The 27,387-nt window shown below is 40.0% G+C and overlaps 1 protein-coding gene across 5 annotated transcripts in view; it reads right to left on the bottom strand.

Annotated features, from left to right (window-relative positions):
- Positions 1-27,387, bottom strand: part of CARMIL1 (capping protein regulator and myosin 1 linker 1) — a 313,940-nt gene that overhangs the window by 130,174 nt on the left and 156,379 nt on the right. For all 5 annotated transcript variants that reach the window (XM_088831520.1, XM_055407125.2, XM_055407124.2 and 2 more), the window contains 6 exons: positions 27,146-27,243; positions 26,738-26,808; positions 26,436-26,509; positions 10,835-10,910; positions 3,917-4,005; positions 2,428-2,522 (listed from right to left, as the gene is read on the bottom strand). In XM_088831520.1, the coding sequence (XP_088687646.1) occupies positions 2,428-2,522; positions 3,917-4,005; positions 10,835-10,910; positions 26,436-26,509; positions 26,738-26,808; positions 27,146-27,243 (503 nt within the window). The remainder of the gene's footprint in view (positions 1-2,427; positions 2,523-3,916; positions 4,006-10,834; positions 10,911-26,435; positions 26,510-26,737; positions 26,809-27,145; positions 27,244-27,387) is intronic.

Here is a 27,387-nt window from a genome sequence, read left to right on the forward strand (position 1 = left end):
GTTATGAGGTGGTATCTCAGTATGGTTTGAATTTTTCATTTCCCTGATGACCAAGGAGTGTCCCTAACTACACTCTGGATTTCACATCCCTAGCGACCAGCACTTAATTACCATTGGTTCTGTTCAGTCAGGAGACAAACATGTTTGAGTTCCTTCCATCTTAAAAACAAAAGCAAAACAGCCCTCCTGTCTATAAAAGGTGATCTATATGGTTATAGTCACCTCTTGGTAGCATTTGACTAGTAGAGAGAACACTTGTTTTTCCTAAAGAAAATCCTAAAACCCCAGAGAAACTCCTGTTCCAGAGTTATGTTTCCATTATTTTCAGCTTTGCCTTTTACACCTATGAGGGTGTCTTTCATGTGATCTAGTTTTCCAATTTAGTCTCAACCTTCCTTTAGATTCACTATTTCAGATGCTAGGAAGTTCCTCTTCAAATGTTTCCTTGGATGCCACATGGGTATCTTTTTCAATGAAAAACAATGTCAGTATCAGGAATAAAAATACAGAACTGAGTGTCTATACCAGGATCTTCAGCTCGGTTTAATAATTAACCCTCATCAAATATATAACATCCCAAGATGAAAGGCCCTTAGTCAACAACACTGGAAAATATCTGTAATGAATACACAATGAAAAGAAAATATCCCCTCTAGAGATAAAGCTGCTGCTACTAAGTCACTTCAGTCGTGTCCGACTCTGTGTGACCCCACAGACAGCAGCCCACCAGGCTCCCCCGTCCCTGGGATTCTCCAGGCAAGAACACTGGAGTGGGTTGCCATTTCCTTCTCCAATGTGTGAAAAAGTGAAGTCACTCAGTCACCACGCCATGGACTGCAGCACACCAGGCTCCTCCATCCATGGGATTTTCCAGGCAAGAGTACTGGAGTGGGGTGCCATTGCCTTCTCCTCCTTCTTAAATCTCATCCATCAGTGTTCTCCTACTGAGAATTCAAACTCTCAGGCTTCACTTTCTAAAGCTACTGATTCTTCCCTCTACTCATGCAAACATCTTCTAATGAAACCTTCTTTTGCCTCCTCATGAAATTTAGCCCTTCAACTCCTCTCTATTCTCACATTCAAATCTCATTAAAAATTAAAAGACATCTGTGATAGGCAGAACTGTAAGCTGGTCCTCCAGATTCTTGGCCCTGGTAAACACATTCTACATCATTTCTTTAAGTGTGTGGGGTGGACCAAAGAACATGATGGGTTATCACAAATCTAAAAAGAAATGATACAAATGAACTTACCAAACCGAAAGAGACTCAGACGTAGAGAACAAATTTATGGTTGCCAGGGGAAGGATAGAAGGAAGGGACAATTAGGGAGTTTGGGATGGACATGTACACGCTGCTGTATTTAAAATGGATAATGTATGACAAAACCACTACAATATTGTAAAGTAATTAGCCTCCAATTAAAATAAATAAATTTTTAAAAACTAAAAAAAATAAAATGGATAAGCAAGGACTGACTATACAGCACAAGGAATTCTGCTTAATGTTATGTGGCAGGCTGGATGGGAAGGGAGTTTGGGGGAGAATGATACAGGTATATGTATGGCTAAGCCCTTTTGCTGTTCACCTGAAATTATCACAACATTGTTAATTGGTTGTACCCCATTACAAAATAAGTAACTGGGGAAAAAAGGAATATGATGGGATATCACACTGTGATTAGGTTACTAATCAGTCCACTCTGAATTAATCAAGAGGGAGACTGTCTTGGAGGAGTCGGACTCAAACAGGTGACCTGTCTACAAGTGAAGCATCAGAGAGTTGTGCTTCTGCTGGCCTGGAATGCGAGGGGACAGTAGAGTTGGGAGGGGAGGGGACCATGTGGTGGGGACATGGGCACAGCCTTCAGGCACGGGAAGTGCTCCCTGACTGGCAAGGAGCAGTAAATGGTGACCTAGTCCTACAACCTCAGGAATTTAATTCTGCCAACAGCTGGTGAGCCTGAGAAGACCCCAGATCACATAAGCCCCAGCTGACTTGACTTCAGTCTCATGATACTGAGTAGAAAACCCAGTCAACCTGTACCCAGAATGACCCAAAGACACTGTGTGACAATAAATCTATGTAATCTTAAATTACCACGTTTGTGGCAATTTGTTAGCCAGCAAGAAAAAGTCAATACAATTGTTTAAAAATAATATCCTCCTTTCCACTTGGATCACTTAAAAAACTGTTCATCAGCTGATACAATCATATTGGGTCGGCCAAAAAGCTCGTTTGGATTTTCCTGTAAGATCATACAGGAGCGTGAGTATTTTCACCAGAGGCTGGAAAAAATTTAAGCCAACAAGAGCATTTATAATATAATTACAACCAAGACTGACACCATTCTTCAGGCATGGCTAAATGAAAACTCCCTAATCCTCTTACAGTTCTGGCATCAACAGTCATATAAATGCTACAGTACCTCGATCCTCCAGTGAGTTGCCAGCAAGGTTAATCGTGTGCAGCCCTGAAGTGGGATTATGTGCTAGAGCACTGGCCAGTTTTTGTGCAAAATCTCTGCAAGTAAACAAACATTAAGACACAATGTGTAAAACGACTCAATTAGAAAATTTAATGCTAGAATAGCTGCTGCTGCTGCTGCTGCTAAGTCACTTCAGTCGTGTCCGACTCTGTGTGACCCCATAGACGGAAGCCCACCAGGAAGAGAGGAGCCTTTATAGTATTAACCTATATATCATATTTGTTAAGAACCAATCTATCTTTACAATATTAATCTATATACCATTTGTTAAGAATCAATTTTCATGAGTACATATCCTCATTAGAGAATCCGTAAAGTCATAGCTAGAATATGGTTCATCTTGATCAGTACAAACCTCATTCCAAAGAAAAATGTATAATTGCTCCTTTAAAGTCACATTGAAGGATGCTATTAATAGTACTTTTGGACCTTCTATGACTTAAATCCTGAATTGAATTCCTTTTCATGAAAATTGCAATAGGCTATTCCCTATATCAGTTTTAATTTCATGCAATACTCATGAAGGCAGAAGTGATTGCCCTAATTGTCGAATTTGAAGGCTATAGTTGCTAGCACTATATTATCAGTTCAGTTCAGTTGTTCAGTCATGTCTCTTTGCGACTCCATGGACTGCAGCACGTCAGGCTTCCCTGTCCATCACCAACTCCCAGAGCTTGCTCAAACTCATGTCCAACAAGTCAGTGATGCCATCCAATCACCTCACAGTCAAAAGCACTATTTTAGGTGTGTTTAAGTTAAAATAATGCGTTAAGTGCTGTGACTATGGAACTGCCAAGCCTCCTCACTTAGTAGCAGTGACATCTTTACTCCAGCGGGTTCGAAGTCACATGCCCCTAGTAAGGCCTGGGTATTGTTACTGAACCACACTAGATGAAGATTATTTAAGTGTGAATTTGAAAAGGGAGAGAAATGGCTGAAACAGATCAAAGCCAAACAATAACATCCTATGAAATGTGCCATTACTATGACTACGATTTATGATTAATGGTACTAGTAAAAGCTAACACATAGCATCTCTAATATGAAAGATTTTGAAATTTTTCTAAACACTTTCCATGTATTAGTTCATTTATCCTTACAACCGTATTATCACCAACTTAAAAATGAAGAGACTGAGGTACAGAGAACTGAACCAACTTGCCCAAAGACATGAGGCATCTGACCCAAGGGTCCATGCTCTTAAGGATTATCCTATATACCCTCAAAGACACCATGTGACACACCACAAAAGATGGTAAAATCCTTGACCTTTGTAATAATGATGGGGATCACAGGGACTTTTTTTTAAGACGAGAAAACACTATACAGGTGATAGCATTAACTTTTTTCTCAAAACCATATATTAATTTTAGAAGAAAGGGCAAGATGTTTTAAAGCAACAGATTCATATATTCAGGAAAATACTCACGTTCTAAGTCCAGCATTTTCCAACACCAGTTCTTCCAGTCGAGTAGACCTGCTCACCACCCTCAAGATCTGTTCACAGACATCAGTGGACTGTAACAGAAAATATTCTTTGACCATGTCATAAGTCAAAGTATGACCTCACTTCACCATCATAAATCCTTGCAGCTACAAAGGTTTACATAAATCATTCAATCAACAACCCATGAGTTGACAACTACTCCTGCACATCCTGCTGATGAAGATTCGGGGAACACAACAAGATAAAGGACAAAGTCCCTGACTTCAAGAGTGATACCATCCAGATGGCAATCAGACAAGAAGGAAATACACCATTATGACAGGAAAATAGGCATTTCAGTAGTGCTATCAGTCAGTTCAGTTCAATCGCTCAGTCGTGTCCGACTCTCTGCGACCCCATGAATCACAGCACGCCAGGCCTCCCTATCCATCACCAACTCCCGGAGTTCACTCAAACTCATGTCCACAGAGTTGGTGACACCATCCAGCCATCTCATTCTCGGTTGTCCCCTTCTCCTCCCGCCCCCAACCTTTCCCAGCATCAGAGTCTTTTCCAGTGAGTCAACTCGTCACATGAGGTGGCCAAAGTATTTCAGTTTCAGCTTTAGCATCAGTCCTTCCAATGAACACCCAGGATTGATCTCCTTTAGAATGGACTGGTTGGATCTCCTTGCAGTACAAGGGACTCTCAAGAGTCTTCTCCAACACCACAGTGCTATAGGCACACAGATTTCATGCAATCCTTGGAAAACAAAAAGAAATCCCCAAGAAAGTGATACCCAAAATAAAGAACCAAAGACTGAATGGTAGTGACGATGGTGATGAGGCTGATGATGAAACTCTACTTACTGACTTCCTGTCATGTGCCAGGCCCTGAGCTAAGCCCTCTATGTGTATTTCATTATAAAGCTGTTAATTATTATTATTCTCTTTTTATGCTGCTGCTGCTGCTGCTAAGTCACTTCAGTCGTGTCCAACTCTGTGCGACCCCATAGACGGCAGACCCCCAGACTCCGCCGTCCCTGGGATTCTCCAGGCAAGAACACTGGAGTGGGTTTGCCATTTCCTTCTCCAATTCTCTTTTTATACATAACATTTAAAGATATCATGTATTTTAAAAGAGAGGCTGAATAAACACTTGATAAACGTTAGGGGTTACAATGTTGCTACTGCTGCTGCTGCTGCTGCTGAGTCACTTCAGTCGTGTCCGACTCTGTGTGACCCCATAGACGGCAGCCCACCAGGCTCCCCCGTCCCTGGGATTTTCCAGGCAAGAACACTGGAGTGGGTTGCCATAATCTCTAAACTAAGGTAAGGAATAAGAAAGACTTTAATAAATTAATCATCTCAAGTTAATAAACCTCATGTTTTAAAAAATTATGTAGTCATAAACTCACATCTTTCAAAATATTTTAAATGCTTAGGATATAATGTTAAATGAAAATGCATAATTAAAATAAACTGTTTAGTAAAGATTACAGCAATTGAAATGGCTAATATATGCAGCCAAAAAGTCTTGAGGGGACTATGAGAAATGAAGAGTTGTCCCCTGGTAGAACTGTGAGTAATTTTTTCTTTTAAATTTTTACCTATTAATGCTTTATATTTATTTATATCCTGCCTTATTCCAAAACTAACTTAAGGTAGCTCCTGACCTTAAAATTATTCAGACATTGAAAAGTGATTTTTAAATGTAATCATAACTTAAGGTCTCTTTAAATCTTTTATGTTATTAAAAAAAGGAGAGAAATCATGTTGTGCAGTATAGCATACAATAGAGCAGTTTCTTTTCTTAAAATACTACATAAAATATTATAGTTCTTTATCAGATCATAAATATCCAACTGGAATATTGGAAAAGTATAAAATGTATCACAAATTCTCCAGTCTAGTAGCCTTTAGAAAAATGACTTGGAAAACCACCAAGTGGCACAGAATTTAAAGCTTTGATAACTCTCACGTCCTGCTTGATTCCTTTGGGTTTATAATGCTGCCATCACACTATTCCTGGGTTTCTAATGTGACCCACAGACTGATGAGGGGAGAGGAAAATTAATTCCAAGTGACCTAATGCCTGCAATTTGTATTATGCTAACAGTGGTGATTTTCAAGATGGTGACCCCTTACTAGTACCATTCTTCACCTTACAATATACAACTAGAGGAACTGATCTTATTCTGTGTTATGATAAAAGGTGATTGATTACTCAGACATGTTTTTGTGAAGCTTATTCTAATTTCCAGAAATAATCCATAGTATCATCACCTTTCCAGGGCTACCTCAGAGCATCCAGAAAAGTAATTTACCAAAGCTGAGCTATGAAGCAAGACTTTCATTGACTCATTGGAAATTATTACTGTAATTAAAATTTATTACAGAAAATGTAGGAAAAGTGTGTCCAACTGTTCAACATGCCAATAGGGGAGAGGTGTGACAAGTTGTTAATGATTACATTAATTTTGCTACCTTTTATTAAACGCCAACTACATGAAAAGTCTCATTTGCTACACCAAAGAATATACATGGATGGATATTGTAAAGAGATACACACACAAACTTGGACACCAAGAAAATGTTACCATTACAGTAGTCTTCCCCAAATGTCTACTGCATGTTCAGCACTTTGTTTACAGATTTAAGGAAAAGTTTGTTATTTTTTTAATAAATTAATATGATAACTCTCTAAGAGCTGATATTTCTTTCAAAATCAAATGTATAGCATGAAAACTAGAGAAATCACTACAAAATAACAAGGGAACCAGTCCAAAATAAAACAAACATGGAAGTCTGAAACTAAGAGGAACCACATACCGTATCTGGTCCAAGCATATAATTTTTAAAAGATTTTAAAAGACCTAATGATGCTCACTGACTTGCTTAAATGATAAAACAGAGAGTTGAGCAAAATCCCAATTCTACTGTTATTTTATGATTCCAGAACCTTGGCCCTAATTTCATATTTGGCATCTCTTCAGAAACAAACAAACAAACAAAAACCCTCCATCCCTCTACTTAAATTTGGAATAGTGACTGCTAACAGACTTCAAAAGGTCAGCATAAAGCATATAAGTCACATTTTTCCTGTGGGACTGTAAGCACAGGAGACTTCTGTTGTGCGAGAAGCAATTTTAACAACCCAGAGAATTCATATAACTTGAGAAGTCCCTTCTTTTTACACTTTGTGTTTTAAAAAAGCTGAAGGAGGTGTAATGCTTTCCTGTGCCTCAAATAAACCAAGTATTAGAAAATGTTTCAAGATTGCATATTGCAGTAGCCATCAAAGGCAAAGTATCATTTCTTTTTAACTTTGGGTAACAAACATGGAAAAACTGCTAATCTCTTTGAAAACTTGCAGAGAGACACCCCAAAAAGCATTTCTCATTTTTAAATACTAAGCATTAAAAATATACACATTTTCATTTTTGTGTTTAAATCTTTTAGCAGAAAAGCAGAGAAGGCAATGATTCTCAAATCCTGTCTCTCCACTTCCCACCATCCCAGGGCATCCAAAAAAGCACATGAGCGCTTACATGCTTTGTCTGGCCAAAACCGAAATAATTATGTGTATGTTTTCTTTCCTAAACACCTAAGGCATTTAAAAAAGAGATGCTGCCTGGGAGGAGTAACGATAGAACAGCAGCTCCAGTGGCCCGATACTAGTGATTTAACTTCCAAAAGAGGGATGTCCACAACTTCCTCAGAGCTCTCTTGTGCCCCATTTTGAAAATCACAGGCTTAGGTGAATGTCTGAATGAACCCGGAAAACTGATTTGGTAGCAAAGCATTGTTCTCTCTGATCCCACAATCCCTGGGCTAATCTACTTCTCATTCCTCAAATGGCTCCCCTCCCACACCTGCAATCTCTGTTGGCTCAGCCCTGCAAACGGTCCCCTTCCTTGCAAATAGCAAATGAGAGGCTCTGTTCCCAGGTCTCCCATCACGGCTGTCTGCTCACTCACTCCCTGGGGGTCTCTGTACCTCCATCATCACTGATCTCAGACACCCCCCTGTTTAGCTGATACAGTTTCCATAATTCATGCTCCCGCATTTGTTCACTTCTCAGCCTCTTTGCTAATCTGATTGTGAGGATGACAATAACAGCTGACAGTTGTGAAATGCCTGTAGTACGTTAGACATTGTGTTAGAACTTCCATATAAATTATTTGGGCTTCCCAGGTGGCACAGAGGTAAAGAATCTGCCTGCCAATGCAGAAGCAAGAAATACAGTTTCAATCCCAGGAAGTTTCCCTGGAGGAGGAAATGGCAACCCACTCCAGTACTCTTGCCTGGAAAATCCCATGGACAGAGAAGCCTGGCCAGCTACAGTCCATGGAGTCACAGAGTCGGACACAACTGAGCACCACCACTATATATGTAATTTATATATATAATAAATTTTATATATTTATATATATATATATAATTTACTCATCTCAATAACCTGCAAATGAGTTACACTGCTGTGTCCATTCATTCATTCAACAAAAGTCATCTGACATCTATTGATTAAACCAGCTTTTACTAAGTAGCTACTATGAGCCACGTACTTTGATAAGTGCTGAATGGAGATGAACAAGACAAGAGTTTCAATTAGCTCACAAAAGCAGAGACGTTACTTTGCCAAGCAAGGTCCGTCTAGTCAAGGCTATGGTTTTTCCCATGGTCATGTATGGATGTGAGAGTTGGACTGTGAAGAAAGCTGATCACCGAAGAATTGATGCTTTTGAACTGTGGTGTTGGAGAAGACTCTTGAGAGTCCCTTGTACTGCAAGGAGATTCAACCAGTTCATTTTAAAGGAGATCAACCCTGGGTGTTCATTAGAAGGACTGATGCTAAAGCTGAAACTGCAATATTTTGGCCACCTCATGCGACGAGTTGACTCACTGGAAAAGACTCTGATGCTGGGAAAGGTTGGGGGCGGGAGGAAAAGGGGACGACCGAGAATGAGATGGCTGGATGGCATCACCGACTCTGTGGACATGAGTTTGAGTGAACTCCGGGAGTTGGTGATGGACAGGGAGGCCTGGCGTGCTGTGATTCATGGGGTCGCGGAGAGTCGGACACGACTGAGCGACTGAACTGAACTGAACAGGGATATATGGAGAAGGAAATGGCAACCCACTCCAATATTCTTGCCTGGAGAATCCCAGGGACAGAGGAGCCTGTTGGGTTGCCGTCTGTGGGGTCGCAGAGTCGGACACAACTGAAGCGACTTAGCAGCAGCAGCAACAGGGATATAGGAAATAGAGGCCCTGGAAGATCAAGTAATGTATCAAGTAATGTATTACTCCTGTAATAAGAGTCCGAATCTGAAACCCAGATTTCTGTTTCAAAGCCCACATTCTTACTATCAACCACACTGGTTCTTAATAATCCCCAAATGAGTTCCACCCAAGTTTATACCTATAACGCCTTAAGCCACTCACAACCCAGGCAAGTTCAGCAGACTGGCCACCAGCCAATATCAACCTTCCACTTTCAACAGATCCACATCTCAATCCAAATCCTATCTCTTCACTTGGAAATTTTTTAAACTTTTTTCAAATTTTTTAATTGGAAGATAATTGCTTTACAATGTTGTGTTGGTTTCTGCCATACAACAATGCGAATCAGTCATAACCATGAATATCTCCCCTCTCTCCTGAGACTCCCTCCCACCACCACTCCCCACAACTCACCCCTCTAGTTCATCACAGAGCACCAGGCTGAGCTCCCTGTGTTACATGGCAGCTTCACACTAGCTAGCTAGTTTACACACGGTAATGTATATATGTCAATGCTACTTTCCCAACTCATTCCATCCTCTCTCCACCCACCCCCACTATATCGAAAAAACCTTTATGTCTGCATCTCCATTCCTTAAAACTACAGTGAGCTATCACCTCACCGCAGTCACAATGGCCATCATCAAAATATCTACAAACAACAAATGCCAGAGAGGACGTGGAGAAAAGGGAACCCTCTTGCACTGTTGGTGGGAATGTAAATTGATACAGTCACTATGGAGAACAGTATGGAGATTCCTTTAAAAACTAGGAATAAAACTGCCATCTGACCCAGCAACCCCACTACTGGGCATATGCCACCCTGAAAAAACCATAATTCAAAAAGACACATGTACCCTAATGTTCACTGCAGCACTATTTACAACAGCCAGAAAATGGAAACAACCTAGATGTCCATCGAGACTTGAATGTTAAGAGTCTCCATTAAAACATCTAAATTATCTCCCGTGCTCAAATGAAGCAGCAGAAACCTAACTCATGGATAAGCTTCTGTCCAAATGGCTGCTTTGAAATTGCAGGGACAAAGAAAAAAAACAAACCCAACAGAGCATCTTATTTCTACTAATAAAACAGACCAAAACTTTGGCTCCCCCATGTCTTATAAAAACTAACAGATTTCACTTTGATTTCATTTTACTTACATACAAATCTGCCCAAAACCTCATCTAGAAAATTAATGTTAACTATCATAACTCCAGACCAACTCTACCTTGGTAATGTTTTCCTAATTCCTCAGGAAGGGAAGCTTTGTGAAGACAGAATGCAAGATAGGAACATAAAATCTGCTATTTGCAGCTGTGCAAATGTAACTTTAATAGTTTTTGCCAGTGGAATGAGGGTATACGGAAGGCTCCACTAAATGTGCCTTTCTGTTCATCATCTAAAATTGCCTGAAGCAGCTGAAAACATGAGGAAGTACTTTTCTGAAGCATCTCCCATTACAAACTTTGTAAAATGTTCTGCAGATCATTTATAGGAAAATATCTCCCTAAGAAATAACATGTATTCAGCTCACCAGTACAGTTGAAAAACAAATATGTGTCTGTTTTTTGTTTTTTATAATTTTCAGGTTTTTGAAATTCAGCAAAGCTAAGCAACATCTTCAATTACTTACCAGTTTTAGATCCTTAGAGGACAGCTTAGTGAACCACTGATTGTATTCCAGAGCAGCAATGATAGGTATTAAGTCCCTAGAAGCGGAAATAACAAAATATATGAACATCTCTGACAATAGCTGTATTGATGTCTGATTTTTAATCCATGACATCCAAGTTCACTTGTTAATTTCTATTATTTACAAACACAACATTCAGCTAAACCTATTTCAACCCCTAAAACAACAATTACATACTTTAGAATGGATCTTCAAAATGATGTAAACAGAACTCCTTAAAGTTGAAGATAAATTACCTCTATGGTCTCTGATTTTTATTCACAAAGGAAAAGAGGTTGGTAGCAGTGTTTGCTTAGAGACCCTCCTTGCTCTAAGAGATATCTTATGTCTAATTCCATACTAACAACTCTTATTTCTTTACATTGCTCCTTCATAAATCCTTTAATCATCAAGTATATCATATGCTCTCTGGCTAGAGGAGTTTATATGGCAAGCAAGGACAGTACCAGTCTTATTATAAGTCACATCAGATGGGATCCCCAGTGCTTATTAGCAAGCATCCTACAACCAGTTGGTATCTTTATTGCAGTTCTTAGTACTGATTATACACATGAGATAGCCCAAGTGTTTTTTGATTGCTTGGTTTTTTGCTTTTATGTCTTACGCTTCATACAAGTTCTTCAGTCATGGAGTGAAGCTATTCGCATCAGAGATCAGCCACAACCACACTATCATTCCAGCCTGACCTCTACACAACATGCCCCTCACTCATGCTCAAGCCAAAAAGCAGACAATTCACTACTCAAACATATCATGCAGTCTCACAATCAGAATTATCTTTTCCTGCTGTGTTCAGCTATGAAAATCCATGTATCCTTCAAGGCCTATATCATAATCCTCTCCTCTATAAGTTCCCCAGGTTACCACAACCAGCACATTATTTACACTTCTATTTAGCATTGATTTTATTCTTCCTTATAGTATGGTTTGATGTTTAAACATCTATTCCTTATCACCCCAGGTTGTAAGTTCTTTGAAAGACACGTCGCTGTCTTCTTCAGATTTTTGGCTACAGGGAAGCCATATCAATTTTACCCTCAGGGCATGACAAGTAGCAAATGCACAAATTTTTACTGAAACAGAAATGAAAGGTAGAAGGTGGAAACAGGGCTGAAAAATCACTATTTTTTCAAGCTTCAAGGTACCAGGCCCCATGCTAGGCATTTTACATAGACCAACTCATTTAAATCTCAAAACAACCTTAAAAGGTATTATTGTTTGCATTTTACAGATGAAGAAACAGATGCTAAGAGATCTACAGTGACGGTCCCTTTGGACACCACGACAGTCAAAACCCAGCTTCTGAAGCCCGTGTGTGTAGTTTCATCAGGTTTGCTTTAAAAGGTGAAATGAGCACCCACAGGTGTTAAAAAAAACAACGCCAAGGAATTATATGCCATCTTTTCCAGCAAAAAGCCTCTTTATTAAGCTTGTTAGGTTTTACATTAAAAAAAAAAAAAGTTTCAGATTAAAAAACAAGAACAACTACCCTTGCCAAAGTTGTTTTAGGGTCTCCACTCTCTCATCTCTCTCCACCAACCAATTGCTCAGAACAAGTCTCGGCATTTCTCCCTGATGTCTAATGACAGTTGTAGCTTCTCTCAGAGTGAATTCCACCTTATAACACAGGGCCCTCAATGCTATCTGAGAGTCCTCTCCCTTACTTCATCACTCAGGAATGATAGCAAATCATTCTCACTGCATCTCCTTTTGTGGATTTAATGTCAAGTAGAGACTATGCTTCAGAACCTCTTTATTGTGTATTTTGTCACCTGATGAGATTTGAAGTACAGCTGGCTTTTGTCATAATGAATTCATTTTCAGGAGTTGAAGGGCACATCATTAACAGGATCAGGTTTCACATTAATGCAGTGGGTAGGACAGCATCATCCTACATATGACATGTAAAAACCTTGAAAATATTCTGGTACACTCAAAGTCAAATCCAATTCTTAATGATACCAGAAATGTTTGGAGTACAAGATTCAATTTTAAAATTACACAGCATTCCAGGTGCATATTTGTGTGATCAGAGTCAATGAGCAAAATTGGCAAAAATGACATATAAAATAATAGACATAAATGATCACAAATATAGACACGTTTTTTTTCCCCAGAACAAAAATACAGCAAAATGTTACGCAGACACCTTGCCTGGGTGGTAGCATTAAAGATGATATGAACTTTTTCAAACACAAATTTTGTACTATATTTTCAAATTTGTCTATAATGATCCATATTCATAACCTAAAGGAATTATAAAACCATGTCCTACGGATGGTATAAAACTTTGCTATAGCAAAAACTGTCCACAAAAATGATGGGACTCATGCATGTTGATATGGTCTGCCCACGACGTTTCTCTAAATTATATTAATGCCTACGCTTAATGTCAAAAATAAATTAGAAAAAGACAAATATGCATCATAATTCATTCAATAAACATTTATTGAGTACTACTAAGTCCTGGGTGGGGATTTGAGGCTCTGAGGGTTAAGTGATGAGTACGGGCAACTCTTTGTCTTCCAGTGGTGGAAAGACCTCAGCTATCTGCAGCACCATGGAAAAACCAAGCATGGTCCAAGTGCCCTAAGATCATCGGAGGACATGAGTAGTTCAGCCTGAATCAAATGGGGAAGGGTTTTCAAGACTTGAGAGATAGGAAGGGGCCAACCAGTCAGGGAAAGGGAAATAGAGTATTGTAAGTAATTAGGAAACAGGAAGTGCTAAGGTGGGCTTCCCAGGTGGCTCAGCAATAAAGAATCCACCTGCCAATGCAGGAGACACAGATTCGATCCCTGGGTCAGGAAGGTCCCCGGGAGAAGGAAATGGCAACCCACTCCAGTATTCTTGCCTGGAAAACACCGTGAACAGAGGAGCCTGGGGGGGCTACAGTCCATGGGGTTGCAAGAGTCAGACAGGACTGAGTGCCTAAACAATAACAACAACCACGTACAAAGGCACAGGAACCCAAAAATGCCCAGCAACTCCATTCATTTGTCCAGTGAGAGCCACTCACTGTGCGTGAATCACTGGACTGAGGCAGCAATGCACACGGCAAGATGGCCCCTCCCCGTGTGATGCTCACCACCTACCATGGCTTAGCAAACAAGAAAAGCAACTATGATAGAGTGAAATAACCTCTCCGCTATAGGGTGAATATGCAGCATTATGGTGCAAATAAGAGAGACAATTATGAAAAGACTTCAGTCAGGAAAGATCCTTATAGGAAGTGAGTGAGCCTTCTAAATGAGAAACACATCACCATCCCAGAAGAGATGGTCAACAGAGCAAAGAATGGCTTAATCAAAGAGTTTTTAGATCTGACACCAAAAGCATGATCCATAAAAGAAAAAAATTAAATCAACTGGACTTTTTCAAAGCCAAAAACTTTTACTCTCTAATAGATGCTATTAAGAGAAAGGTAAGATGACCATATTCTGGGAGAAAATATTTGCAAATCTCATTTCTGACAAAGGACTTGGTGCTCAAAATGTATAAAGAACTCTCAGAAGTCAATAACGAGAAACAAGTGTTTTAAATGAGCAGAAAGATCGAAACAGATACTTCATCAAGCAAGATACACTGAGGGTAAATAAGTACATGAAAGATGCTCAAAATTATTAGCCACTAGAGAAATGCAATTTACAGCCAAAATAAGATGCCACTGGAAACCTGTTGAATTGCCTTTTTAAAAAAAAAAGTGACACTATTAAGTGCTAACCAGGGTGCAGAGCAAATGAAACCTCATACACTGCTGTTGGGAAAGCAAATGGCACGCTCAAGGTGGACAACAGTTTGACGGCGTCTTATTATGAAGTTTTACGTACACTTTTACCATTGTTGTTTAATCACTAAGTCGTATCCAACTCTTTTGTGACCCCATAGACTGCAGCCAAACAGGCTCCTGTATCCATGGGATTTCTCAGCAAGAATACTGAAGTGGGTTGCCATTTCCTTCTCCAGGGGATCTTCCAGACCCAGGGAATGAACCCGCATCTCCTGCATGGGCACACGGATTCTTTACCACAGAACCATCTGTCCATGGGGTCACAAAGAGTCACACAAGACTTAGTGACTGAACGACAAAAATAAGACAAACCATGATTCAGCAATCTCACTCCTGGGTATTCACCCAAGAGAAATAAAACCTTTTATTTATATATAAATGTATGTATTATTGTTCATAACCACTCATAATTGTCAAACACTGGAAACAACACAGATGGAGATGTCCACCAGCGTCGCCGTGTGACACCAGGTTAGACAAGGTAATCCTGGGACAGCTGCCAGCCCACTCTCCTTGTGGCATCTCCCTCACCCTCTGATTAGGTCCCACTTAAACAGAAAATACACAAGATGTGATGTAACTAACTTCATTTCTGAGAGTTCATTTTCCAGGATGGCTTTCTTAGAGCACAGTTATAAGTGAGCACAGAAGCAAATCTTGGACAAAAACTCAATTTGCATTCACATGCTGTACCGATATCACCGCACTGCAAAGAACTCCCTGGATTTCCCTGACAGCGTCTGCGTTGCTCAGGACCAACCCTTTCCCATGTTTTCATTAAGTAGTCTTTATTACTACATAATGATTATATTATATAATGTACTGATTACATTACATAACGTAGAAAGTTTTCCACACACCTGGGCTGGTCTTCTTGACTGATTTTCTCATGGGGGGACGTGGTTAACAGCTCTTTACCATCAGTCCGTGCCTTTTATTTTGTATCCCACTATGTTTTGCTTTGACCTCCTAAGAGATTCTTCATTACCATGTGGCTTTTGATCTGAAGTTAGCCTTGAAGAGTTACAGCAGTTGAGGGAAGCCTCTGATGAATACTGGCAATAGTGTTTTCATGTATGATCTCATTTGACCCTTCTTAAAGTGGGAGCAAAAAAATTTTAAGACTGCAAACACGGAAAAGGAAGATCCAGTGTGAACATCCTTTGGGGTCATGGGGCTGAACTGTTTCTTAATACTCAGCTGAACGGAGACAAGACAGCTCCTACACCCTAACTTTTTCCTGATGTAAATGTACTACATATAGAGTTAGTGTGGTGGTGGTGTCAACCCACCTACTAGCTGGGGTTGGTAATAAAAGTTGGGGTTCTTCTCATTGCAAATGACACCTCAAATTATCCAAACTTTCCCTTAAAACTCAAAAGAACCAAGTTTTTCACTTATATCTTTCTAGAAGAAAATACCAGCATACAACTAACAAAACAAAAGCAACACAGAAAAGACCATAAAACAGTCTCTGAATATCAAAGATTTTCTGTAATAAAAGGTTTTGAAAATCTAAAACTTTACCTTTCAGTTAAGAAAACTAGTCACTTTATAGAGTTGCTTACTTAAAAACAGGGCAAGTCTTTTAGGAAATAAAAATAGCAAGCATTCATTGAAACATGTAGCCTTCACAAAAACCCCAGGAGGGAGGTGTTGTCATTAACACCATTTCACAGATGGAGACCCACCCTCCTCTCCCAAGGCACAGAGAGGTTAGAGAGCTGGTCACAAAGTTTAGTCTGGAAAGAGACAGGATTCAAGGCAGTGTGACCTATGACCTGATTATCTTAACCATTGTGCTACCATCTCACTAATAAGTCAGCTACTTTCCATACTGTCCAGAGTCTTCAATCTACTCTACAGGGGAATCCAGGGTGGTTATATTCAGGAGTTTCCAGATCAAAAATTCCAAACCCTTTTCATCACATTTGGACAACCACTCAGTTTGAAAGCTGATTCTAAGACATATTCTGAGGTGATATCTCAAAAAGACTGTGTTCTTGCTCCTCTGGACATCAAAAATAAACTCATATTTGAGGGCTATGAAAAGAAGTTAAAATGCAAAAACAAAGAAGCTGGCAAGCAATTCAGAGTCTAAATCACTTGCTAAATTTCTCTGTGATTCTCGACTCTGGATAATCTATTGAATTAGAATTTCTAATCTTTCTGATCTATATGACTTAGTAAGAATTTTAATTTTTCCAGCTATTATTTTGGGGTCAGATTTCCCTCCTTCGTCTTTATTCCCCGCTGCCTGCCTCTCCTCATTGAAACTGTAAAACCACTGTGACTTTTAAATAGTGTGAAAAGTCCAGGAGAGCATCAACGAACAAACTTGAAAGATGTCCAGCAAGCCCCAAAACAGATGTGAGAAAAGCACAAAGATAGAGAGTAAAAATCCAGTGAACGACACCGTGATCATCTGTAGTGTATCCATGGACCGCAGAATGGAGGAGCTCCCCCAGGGAAATCTTACAAATGTTTAAAAGCTTGCAGGAGGTATCTCAAGCAAGAATGCAGAGTCTGGTCACTCTCCTGCTTGATGCGTCAGTTCAGTTCAGTCGCTCATTTATGTCCGACTCTTTGCAACCCCATGAATCACAGCACTCCAGGCCTCCCTGTCCATCAGCAACTCCCGGAGTTCACTCAAACTCATGTCCATCGAGTCGATGATGCCATCCAACCATCTCATCCTCCCTTCTCCTCCTGCCCCCAATCCATCCCAGCATCAGTGTCTTTTCCAGTGAGTCAACTCTTTGCATGAGGTGGCCAAAGTATTGGAGTTTCAACTTCAGCATCAGTCCTTCCAATGAACACCCAGGATTGATCTCCTTTAGGATGGACTGGTTGGATCTCCTTGCAGTCCAACTCTCAGATCCATACATGACCACTGGAAAAACCATAGCCTTGACTAGATGGACCTTTGTTGGCATAGTAATATCTCTGCTTTTCAATATGCTATCTAGGTTGGTCATAACTTTCCTTCCAAGGAGTAAGCGTCTTTTAATTTCATGGCTGCAATCACCATCTGCAGTGATTTTGGAGCCCCCAAAAATAAAGTCTGACGCTGTTTCCACACAGTGAAATATGCTCTCTTTCAGAAAGGCTGGTAAAACTCAGAACTACAGCCATATTTTCCTGATATATTCATTTGATAGTCTTTCTGGGGATAATTTAGACTCTTCTTCTTTATATCTAGTTGGAAACTGGGAGTTAGAGAGTTTTAAAAAATTGTACGTGTCATGGGACACCAATCCTGCCTGATAGAAGTATGTCCCATAGATTATTAAATGACAAACTGGACCACTCACTGACTCTGTGAAGGATGTGCCAATGTGAGACACTTTATAGATGAGGACAACGCCAGAGGCCTAAACGAGTAGCCTCTAAATTTTTTGACCATTCACTCCTAACTGGAAAGTATCAGGTTGACCAAAAACTTTGGGTTTTTCTGTAAGAAAAACCGAAATAAACTTTTTGGCCAACTCAGTATTTTGAGCACACGTCTCCCCTGAATCTGTGTTTATCTACTAACGTGTGTGTGTGTGTGCGCGCGCGTGTGCGTGTGCGTGTGCGCTCAGTCACTTCAGTCTGACTCTCTGTGACCCTATGAACTGTAACCTGCCATAGTCTTCCATCCATGGGATTCTCCAGGCAAGAATACTGGAGTGGGTTGTCATTTCCTCCTCCACGGGATCTTTCATCCCAGAGATTGAACCCACATCTCCTGTGCCTCCTGCATTGCAAGCAGGTTCTTTATCCACTGAGCCAACTAGGGGGCTCAGTAAAAAAAAAAAAAAAATACGTGCACACACACAAAACAGATAAGAACAAAATAAGCATAAAATGTGTTCTACTACTTTCTCCACGCTCCTCTACATATCAACTGTGTTCACCACGCAGTCCCTCTGACCCAGGCTGGAGTCCACTGTTTTACAGAATTATTTCTAGAAATTTAAGAATGGAAACAGAAGCTAAGGCTCTTCACACCTGATTCCATACTCCAACAGCATTTCTTCCTTTTTCAAATGAGAGCAGGAATAAAGACAAGGAGCTTAGATTAGGGAAGAATTAAACCAGTGCCTCAGGACAACTTTGCCAAACATTAATCCAAGCTTTTCCGTGAAAGTCTCAGGCGCGTGAATGTCACCTTGATGAGTATAAAATATGACAACAGAAAAACATGGGTCTGAAAGGGATGAACTGTTGGCTGAGCTCTCATGAGCCAAGTTTAGGCTCAATGATGCATGTCGCTGAGTCTTTAGAGGATGGATAAGATTAGCTCCTCTGCAAAATCTTCAGGGAACAAGAAAAATCGATGCAGTTAAAGCTATATATTCTCTTCTCTTCAGCACCACTACCTCTACCCTCATCATTCTCTGCCGCTCCAAATTACAGTGTAATTACATTTTTAACATGTCAGCTCACAGACCGTTGAGAGCACCCATGAGAAATGTATAACAAAGCCTTCTTCAATCTATGCGTCTTTTTGGCCCATTGATAACCTAAACTAGAACAAATTTTAAGAATGTGCTTAAATAAAATTTTGGAAGCTATGAATAATAACTGAATGGACATTTTCCAAGCACTTTCTAATTCCTATTCTTCTCCAGAGACTAACTGGCTGGATCCGGCATGATGGCTATCATCCTCACACTTGACTGCTTATTCAGCAACAATAGGGTCTCATGTTCTACTTTTTTTTTTTTTTATAAATCCAAATTTTAATGGTATTAGACTCAAATAGCTGATGAATTCATCTTAAAATAGGAATAGGCTTATCCACAAAGGAGTCAATATACTGAAAGTCTGTTGACTTAGTGTCCTTTTCTCCCAGGCAATGCTTGGATGCAAACTGCCAAAAGTGACTTCATGACTTTTTCCTGTAAAGGCTTCCATGACTAACCATCACTCACTCATGTCTGAGTCTTTGCAACCCCATGGACTATAAAGCCCACGGGATTCTCAAGGCCAGAATACTGGAGTGGGTAGCCATTCCCTTCTCCAGGGGATCCTCCCAACCCAGAGATCGAACCCAGGTATACCACATTGCAGGTGGATTCTTTACCAGCTGAGCCACAAGGGAAACACAAGAATATTGGAGTGGGTAGCCCATCCGTTCTCCAGCAGATCTTCCTGGCCCAGGAACTGAACCGGGGTCTCCTGCATTGCAGGCAGATTCTTTGCCAACTGAGCTATCAGTGAATTCCCATGACTGATCAGCTTACATCAAACTGAGACATTCTTTCTTTAGATATCTTAATGCTCTAGATCAAATTCTACCCATGATATGGCCAGTAAAGTCTTAGTTCTTTTGTGATTTTTAATTTTTTTAATTGCATATATTACAATACTCAGGAATACTTTTAAAATGGTAAATTCCTTCAAGCCCTTTCAAAATTTCACTGTCCTTCCTAGAAGCGTTCACATATACATATACACACGTGTGTATTTAGGGGTGTAAGAAGTTCTACATTGGTTTCTTCCCTTAAAATTAAGTTCACAGTTAGTTCTGATAGTTCCTTAGTTAGAATCAATCAATTCATTAATCAATTATAGCATTCAAGTTGCTTAGAAATCTACCTTGAAGCTCCTGGTCAGACCCTAAGGGGTCTGGTGAGGTAGGAGAACACACAGGAACAGAGAGGTTGGTCTATAGTGAAAAGAATGGACAGTATGCTGACTCGTAGGAACCCTCAATATGACACATATGCTTCTTCTTGGTTCATGAGGCTCTATAAGTCATGTGATATAACATGTATCAAAACACTGGGCATATGTCTGAAGAAGAGCAGCTCCCAGGTGAGGACATCAATAACGTCTCTGTGATGAGAATAACGACAAGGGCACCGCCCCGTCCCTAGACCCACACCTTCTTCCAAATCCATCTCCTATGAGTGGTTATGGGGTCACATAGGGATTACTGTTTCTTCTATCCTGTGTTCCAGATGATAAAGCTGCCAATACCATGTTTGGTTTCCCTGTTACCAGATCTGCAGCATTAACATCAGTAACTCACACAACAACCAGACTTCCCACTTTGGATCTGAGCTGGTCCTAGAAAAAGGAAGGTACAAACTCCTGAGTGCAAAAAGACAAAGACCTGGGTGGGTGAACTGAAAGAAACACACAGAATTTTATAGGAATCCAGGTAGGATTCAGCCCTGAATTGGAGTAGGTAACAGAGCAAGACTGGCTGAAGAATGCCATGACAGTAATAATGATCACCTTGAGTATGGGAAAGAAGGTATTTGAGTAATCTGATGGACTTTCAAAAAATTAATCCCTTCAGCCTCCCAGGATTCTGATCTACTCCCCAAGAGCAGTTCAGTTTCCCTTGAAAATCCTCCCGAGCCACTGGTTTGATTTCAGAGCATCATCATATGGTGTAAACAAGACAGAGAGAGCCTAGCCCTCATGAAACTTCCATTGTGGGAGCACTAATGATTTCAAGGACTCTTAAGAATGGATGTTTCTACCTCTGATGACCAAATGCAATGGGGAGAAAGCATGGGATGAGAAAATAAAACTCTGAGTGACAGATAATCAGGAGAACATTCAGACTGACTATATGAAAAGTGTATGGCTTTCCAGAAGGAAGTCAGCTGAAATGATCAGGTTCAGGGACAGCTACGTATAAAAAAGCATGCAGAATCTCATTTAAGTAAATGTAAACTGTAAACAAAACTGCTTATTTGTATCTGAATTGTGATCAAATAGAGATACATGGGAGCTGACTGCCACAGTGGAAAATTCATTGATACATTTGGTAACTACTGCCCGTATTTTCTAACAAACTCCAGAACACATAACCCATGTCATTTTTCATCTTGCACCTCTAACTCCTCCATTCTCTTCTCCCTAACTCATACCCAAGTAAGAAAAGTACCAACATGGCTTGTTGTAAAACCTCTCAAATGACCCATATCACACTCAAATTCTGCCATTATGAATTCTTCCAAACTACTGTGCCCTTTAAGTACAGACTGTTCCTTCATGCATAAGCATGCTCACTCTAATATAGAGAAATGTTCATCCAACATAATCTGTTGCAACTTGGTTAGAAAAATACTGTTAATACAGGTCACCTAACAGGACTGGGAGTGGCCTCTTATACAGAAGCTGGCTCTAATTTTAACAGTAAGAACTATGGGGAAAAATCAAATCCTCAAGAAGAGGGCGTAAACTTTAAAGATCAGAGTGATTAAGACGGAACTCTGAAAAAAGTCAAGTACTTAGGCATTAGCAGGAGACAAGATGTCTTGAGCAGTGGTCTCCATTTTTATTACACAAGCTCGCTGTGGTTAAAAAGCTTTGAGAACTCTAAATTTTGAAGATTCAGTTATTATATACTAAATATACAATTGTGATTATATATGTTATAAAACTAAGATAAGAAACTTTACAAGGAGTCAACAATAATGTTTTTGGCAGCTCACCTTGCATTTCCTTTGGTTATATACATCCCACATCAGAAGCCACTGATCTGCAGCAGGAGTCAGCAAGCTACAGTCCACAACGTATATTTTTGCAAAGAAAGTTTTATTGAAACACACTCACACCCATTCAGTTAGTGTCTAGAACTGTTTCAAGCTACATCAGTTGTGATGCATAATTGCAGTAGTGACTGTTTGCCTCACAACGCCTAAAACATTTACTATCTGGCGCTCTATAGAAAACATTTCCAACTTCTAATTCAGAGTCTCAGGAACAACAAAAAAAAATCTTCAAGCCCTTAAGCAAGTAAGAAAAGTAGATGATGACTTGGGCTCAGTCGTGTTTGACTCCTTGCAGCCCCAGGGACTATAGCTCACCAGGCTCCTCTGTCCAAGGAATTTTCCAGGCAAGAATACTGGAGTGGTTTGCCATTTCCTTCCCAACCCAGGGATGGAACCCACATCTCTTGCACCTCCTGAACTGGCAGGAAGATTCTTTACCACTGTACCACCTGGGAAGTTCTATATATCTACCCCATTAATGCAGTATTTAGTGGTGAAATCAAAATTCTCCAGCTAAGGAATTAGGAAAATTCAAAGTTTTGACAAAGATTCTCGATTTGGATAGTACTCTACATATTTCAAGTAACTGTTTTTGGTAGCTTCTCCACACACAGTTTCTGGATAAAGAAATGGCAACCCACTCCAGTATTCTTGCCTGGAAAATTCCATGGACAGAGGAGCCTGGCAGGCTACAGTCCTTGGGGTCACAGAGAGTTGGACAGGACCAAGCACACACTGCACAGCAGTTAGATGTAGTATAATCACCAAATTAATCACAGGGGATTAACTGGAAAGTTTAGCACTGATGCTATGCATAATCTATTAACAGAGTAAATATCACGAAGGGTATAATAAACAAAAACTGAAGAAACACCTCAGGCTGCCCTACATGTTTTTATTCCTATAGACTGGATGTTCTCCATATATGGTCCATGGAACCCGGGAACCTCAAGACTCACTCAGAGGTTCACAAGTTCAAAGAAATCTTCATACTCATACTAAAACAAATATGTCCACTCCAACATGTTGACATTGCTTGGATGGTGCAAAAGCAATGGTAGCGAAAGCTGCTGGTGCCTTAGCACAACCTAGGTAGTAGCACCAAGCTGTGCTAGTTGTCACTATATTCTTCACACAAATGAAGGTTAATATCATTTAAGAATGTCCTTGATGAGGGACTTCCCTAAGGGTCCAGTGGCTAAGACTCCACACTCCCAATGCAGGGGCTCAGGTTCAATCCCTGGTCAGGGAACCAGATCCCACGTGCCACAGCTAAGGCCTGGTGCAGCCAAATAAATAAATATTTGTAAAAATGTCCTTGATGAAAAGTAAAAAGTACTCTTTTTATTAAATCTCAGCCCCTGAGTACATGTCTTTTAAATACTCTGTGCAACAAAACAGAAGTCGACAGAACCTGCTTCCTCTATATACCAAAGTGATAACTGTCTCAGTGTATTTTCTTTACACTCAATGTTAGTGTTACTCACAAAACTAGCTCTCTTTTCTCATGGGACACCATGGAAAAAATGACAAAGTATGGTTATTCAGTCTTAGGAGTTAGCAGATATTTTCTCTAAAACGTAAGAACTTAGCCAGTCATTGCAAATAAATGACCTGAGAGCACTTTTTTCCGATAGTAAAATTATACCTTTAAAGCAAAAATTTGAATTTTAGGAAACTTATCTGCCAATATGAGCATGACAAGGTTTGCCATTCTTAAAGATTTTTTTGATTAGGATCGGTTTTAAAATGCCTTTGTTTCTCCCCACTAATGTACAACAGTGAAATATTTGAGTGTGATGCATAACTCAGTAAACCAACAGTTTCTAAAAGAGTGAAGTTCACTGATAATGGTTTCAGATTCCAACACTTGCTGAGTTGTGGTAAAGTATCAAGAGAGAACATCAAGTAATCATGTGAAACAGTGATTAAAAATACTCCATCCTTACTGCACATCTGCATATGGTTGGATCTTCTTCCTAATTCTTCAGTCAAAACACATATCCTAACAGACTGAATACAGCAGCAGATATGAGAATCCAGCTGCCTTCTATTAAGTCAGAAATCAAAATCACCTGCCAAAAAGGTAAACTGATGCCACCTTTCTTGCTGACTGATTTTTGTTATGGAATATAGTCATTAAAAAATGATATCTATGTTAGCAGAAAAGTTTCTTTTCTAACCCATTTTTTTACAAAATAGTTTTGAAAGTGAAGTCGCTCAGTCGTGTCCGACCATTTACAATCCCAGGGACTGTAGGCTCCTCCGTCCATGGGATTTTCCAGGCAAGAGTACTGGAGTGGGTAGTCATTTCCTTCTCCAGGGGATCTTCCCCACCCAGGGATCGAACCTGGGTCTCCCGTATTGTAGGCAGACACTTTTACCGTCTGAGCCACCAGGGAAGTTAAAATAGGTTTAACATAAACTTATTATACGCTAACATGTTATTTTTAAAGGACTTAACCCTTTTATTTTAGTTTCAGTTTCCAATATGAGAAGTACCAAAAGATAAAACTCACATAAACAAAAGTGCAACTACTTTTTAAGAATATAAAGGGATCCTGGGACCAAAAACATGGAGATTGGATACTATAGGCCTACCTATTTTAATCTTAGTCTATATGCTCTATTCTGTTTTTACTGAAAAAATACAAAGTAAAATATCTTCCCTTTTTGTTTCTCAGTTCACATTTTCATAAGCTACACAGAAAACACCTTACCTAAATGGGGAGTATGACATTCCTGCAAATACAGGAAGAGGGAGAATGGCTCTAAGCAGGAGAAAACTACCTATTTCACAAAAAAAAACAGTCATATCCAAGCTTGAGAACCGGGGGCTTCAGGCACTTCAGCCGTATCTATAGACACAACTGAGCCTGCTTCACTGTCCTCCAGAGGCCCAGGATGTGCAAAGACAAATCATATCCACCCAGTATACTACTTCTTTGCTCAATTCAGTGGGCTACAAGTCTTCAGGGACCCTGCTACAATTCTGGATTTCCTGCCAGGTAAGTGGCAAAATAATTTGCACTGGTATTTTAGAGGTTAGATGCTAGCAGTAAGAAGAGGCAATCATCCTCTTTACAATTCCAAGTGTTCAAATAGCATAAAACAGGGGTCCCCAACTCCTGGGTCATGGAGTGGTCTGTGGCCTGTTAGGAACTGGGTCATATAGCACGAGGTAAACTGGTGTCTTCCATAAAACTTGTCCTTGGTGCCAAAAAGGTTGGGGACCACTGGCATAAAAAATACAGATAGAGTCTCAGATTTCTCTCTCCATTCCAAACAGAGAGAAAAGATTCCTTTAGCTGGGATTCCTTGCAATGGGGCTATCATATCTGCCCATGGCAACCCACTCCAGTATTCTTGCCTAGAGAATCCCATGGACAGAGGAGCCTGCTGGGCTACAACCCACGGGGTCGTAAAGAGTCAGACACAACTGAGAGACTAACACACACACACACACACACAAATAGGTAGCACCATCTCTAGGGTTGAGAAGATTGAAATAGGTTGGGATAAATGACCAGATAAGGTCTGGGGAGGGGAGGGGGAGGTTTTCAATTCCCAGATTTTCAGCTTTGTCAGGGAACAAAATCACTTTGCGGAGTCCGCCCTTGCAGAGAGAAGGGGGAACTTTTCTGGGGTTCTTCTCTGAGGTCAGATCGCACAAGCCACAGCCCTAAAAATACTAAAGTTAACGTCCTAAAACCTAAAGTCTCTCAAATAACTTGTAACACATTTCATGGTTTTATTACCAGATATTATTTGATATCTACCTTATGATTAAGGTAGATACTGGAAAATTGATTTCCACCAATATATACATATAAACCCTAGCCATCCTGGTTACAGAAAGAAATTGTAAACTAAAAGTCATTTGTTAGTATTTCAGCACAAAGTTCCCTCATAGAAAAATGTTCTAAATGGTAATTAGGCAAAATAGCACTAGAATTTATATACAGGGTAGATTAAATAGACTTGAGAACTGGCATGAGAACCCAAGAATTAAATTGTTTCCACAGTTTATAAGTTGAGGTACATTCATGCACCCCCACTCCAAACTCTTTATAGTGATGAACGCATCGGAAACAGGAAAAAGCAAACTTCAGAGATTCTTAGGTTCTCCCAATTCCCCTCAGGAAAGGATTCTCTGGAGATAATGAACACAGGTAAGTACCGACAGACAAGGTCTGCTCTGAAAGCAAAATCAGGAGTGAAAAACGGAAAGAAAAAATAAGTAGCTTACCTGTGGTCAAGATGACTGAAGTCTTGTAAATTCAAGTCCCTGGTGTCTTGTGTCAGATAAATTGTATCCACATCCTATTTGAAACAATTTAGTTATGTAAATAGTCCGCGCAAATGATCAGAGATGCAAGAGAGATACAAAGAGAATCAGACAATGACACAGGCAGATTTTTATGTAATCTGAAGAAGGAAGATTTTTAAGCAAGCAATGAATGGGGGGAGGAGAAATAAGCCAAATACTGGAATATTCTCCAGGTGTGTGTGAGACAGTGTGTGTGCATGCATGCATACAGATACACTTACCCATTGTACTTCTTCCCTGTATGAAAATCCAAGCCAGTCACAAACACAGGCATACATCTGAGAAAATCCACCTGAATCAGACAACAGAAGTGTGACAGGTTTTCGACCAAATGATTTTTAAGGTAAAATTTAAACGCTTAAATATGGCCGACGTTAACAATGCTGATTATTCTTTCCGTTTGGGGAAAACAGCAAAGATTCTCCCCCATGTTTTATAGTAAGTACATAGCAGGATGCAATACAGCTTAAATATAGGACGTTTGTCCACCAGTCTAAAGTCTGTGCGGCGCTAATTACACCTTAAAAGTAATTGTACCTTTACAGTAGCACACTAGGAATAGACTTAGCTTCCTGGCAGAAGGGCATCCATCCAACCATTTATTTTTTGGTTTTAAAAGGCACGCTCACCACAGGGGCCCTGCTCAGTCACAGTCTGGCTGTCCCACAGAGCTTGGAGGCTGGCCAGTCGCTCAGATGGCTCCATGAAGACTTTTTTCATGATTCTTCTGTAAGGGTAACAATGACAACAACAACACATTTCAAAAATCAAGTTTTCTGAACTGCACTCAGAAGTTTATTTTGTGATGCACCTTTTTCTTTTTTTAAACAAAGAATGGGTATCATTTTCATTTTGGTAAATATAATTCCGT

This window comes from Moschus berezovskii, chromosome 23, assembly GCF_049115385.1.
Source record: "Moschus berezovskii isolate FMDL1 chromosome 23, NW_MosBer_1.0, whole genome shotgun sequence".
NCBI lineage: Eukaryota > Metazoa > Chordata > Mammalia > Artiodactyla > Moschidae > Moschus > Moschus berezovskii.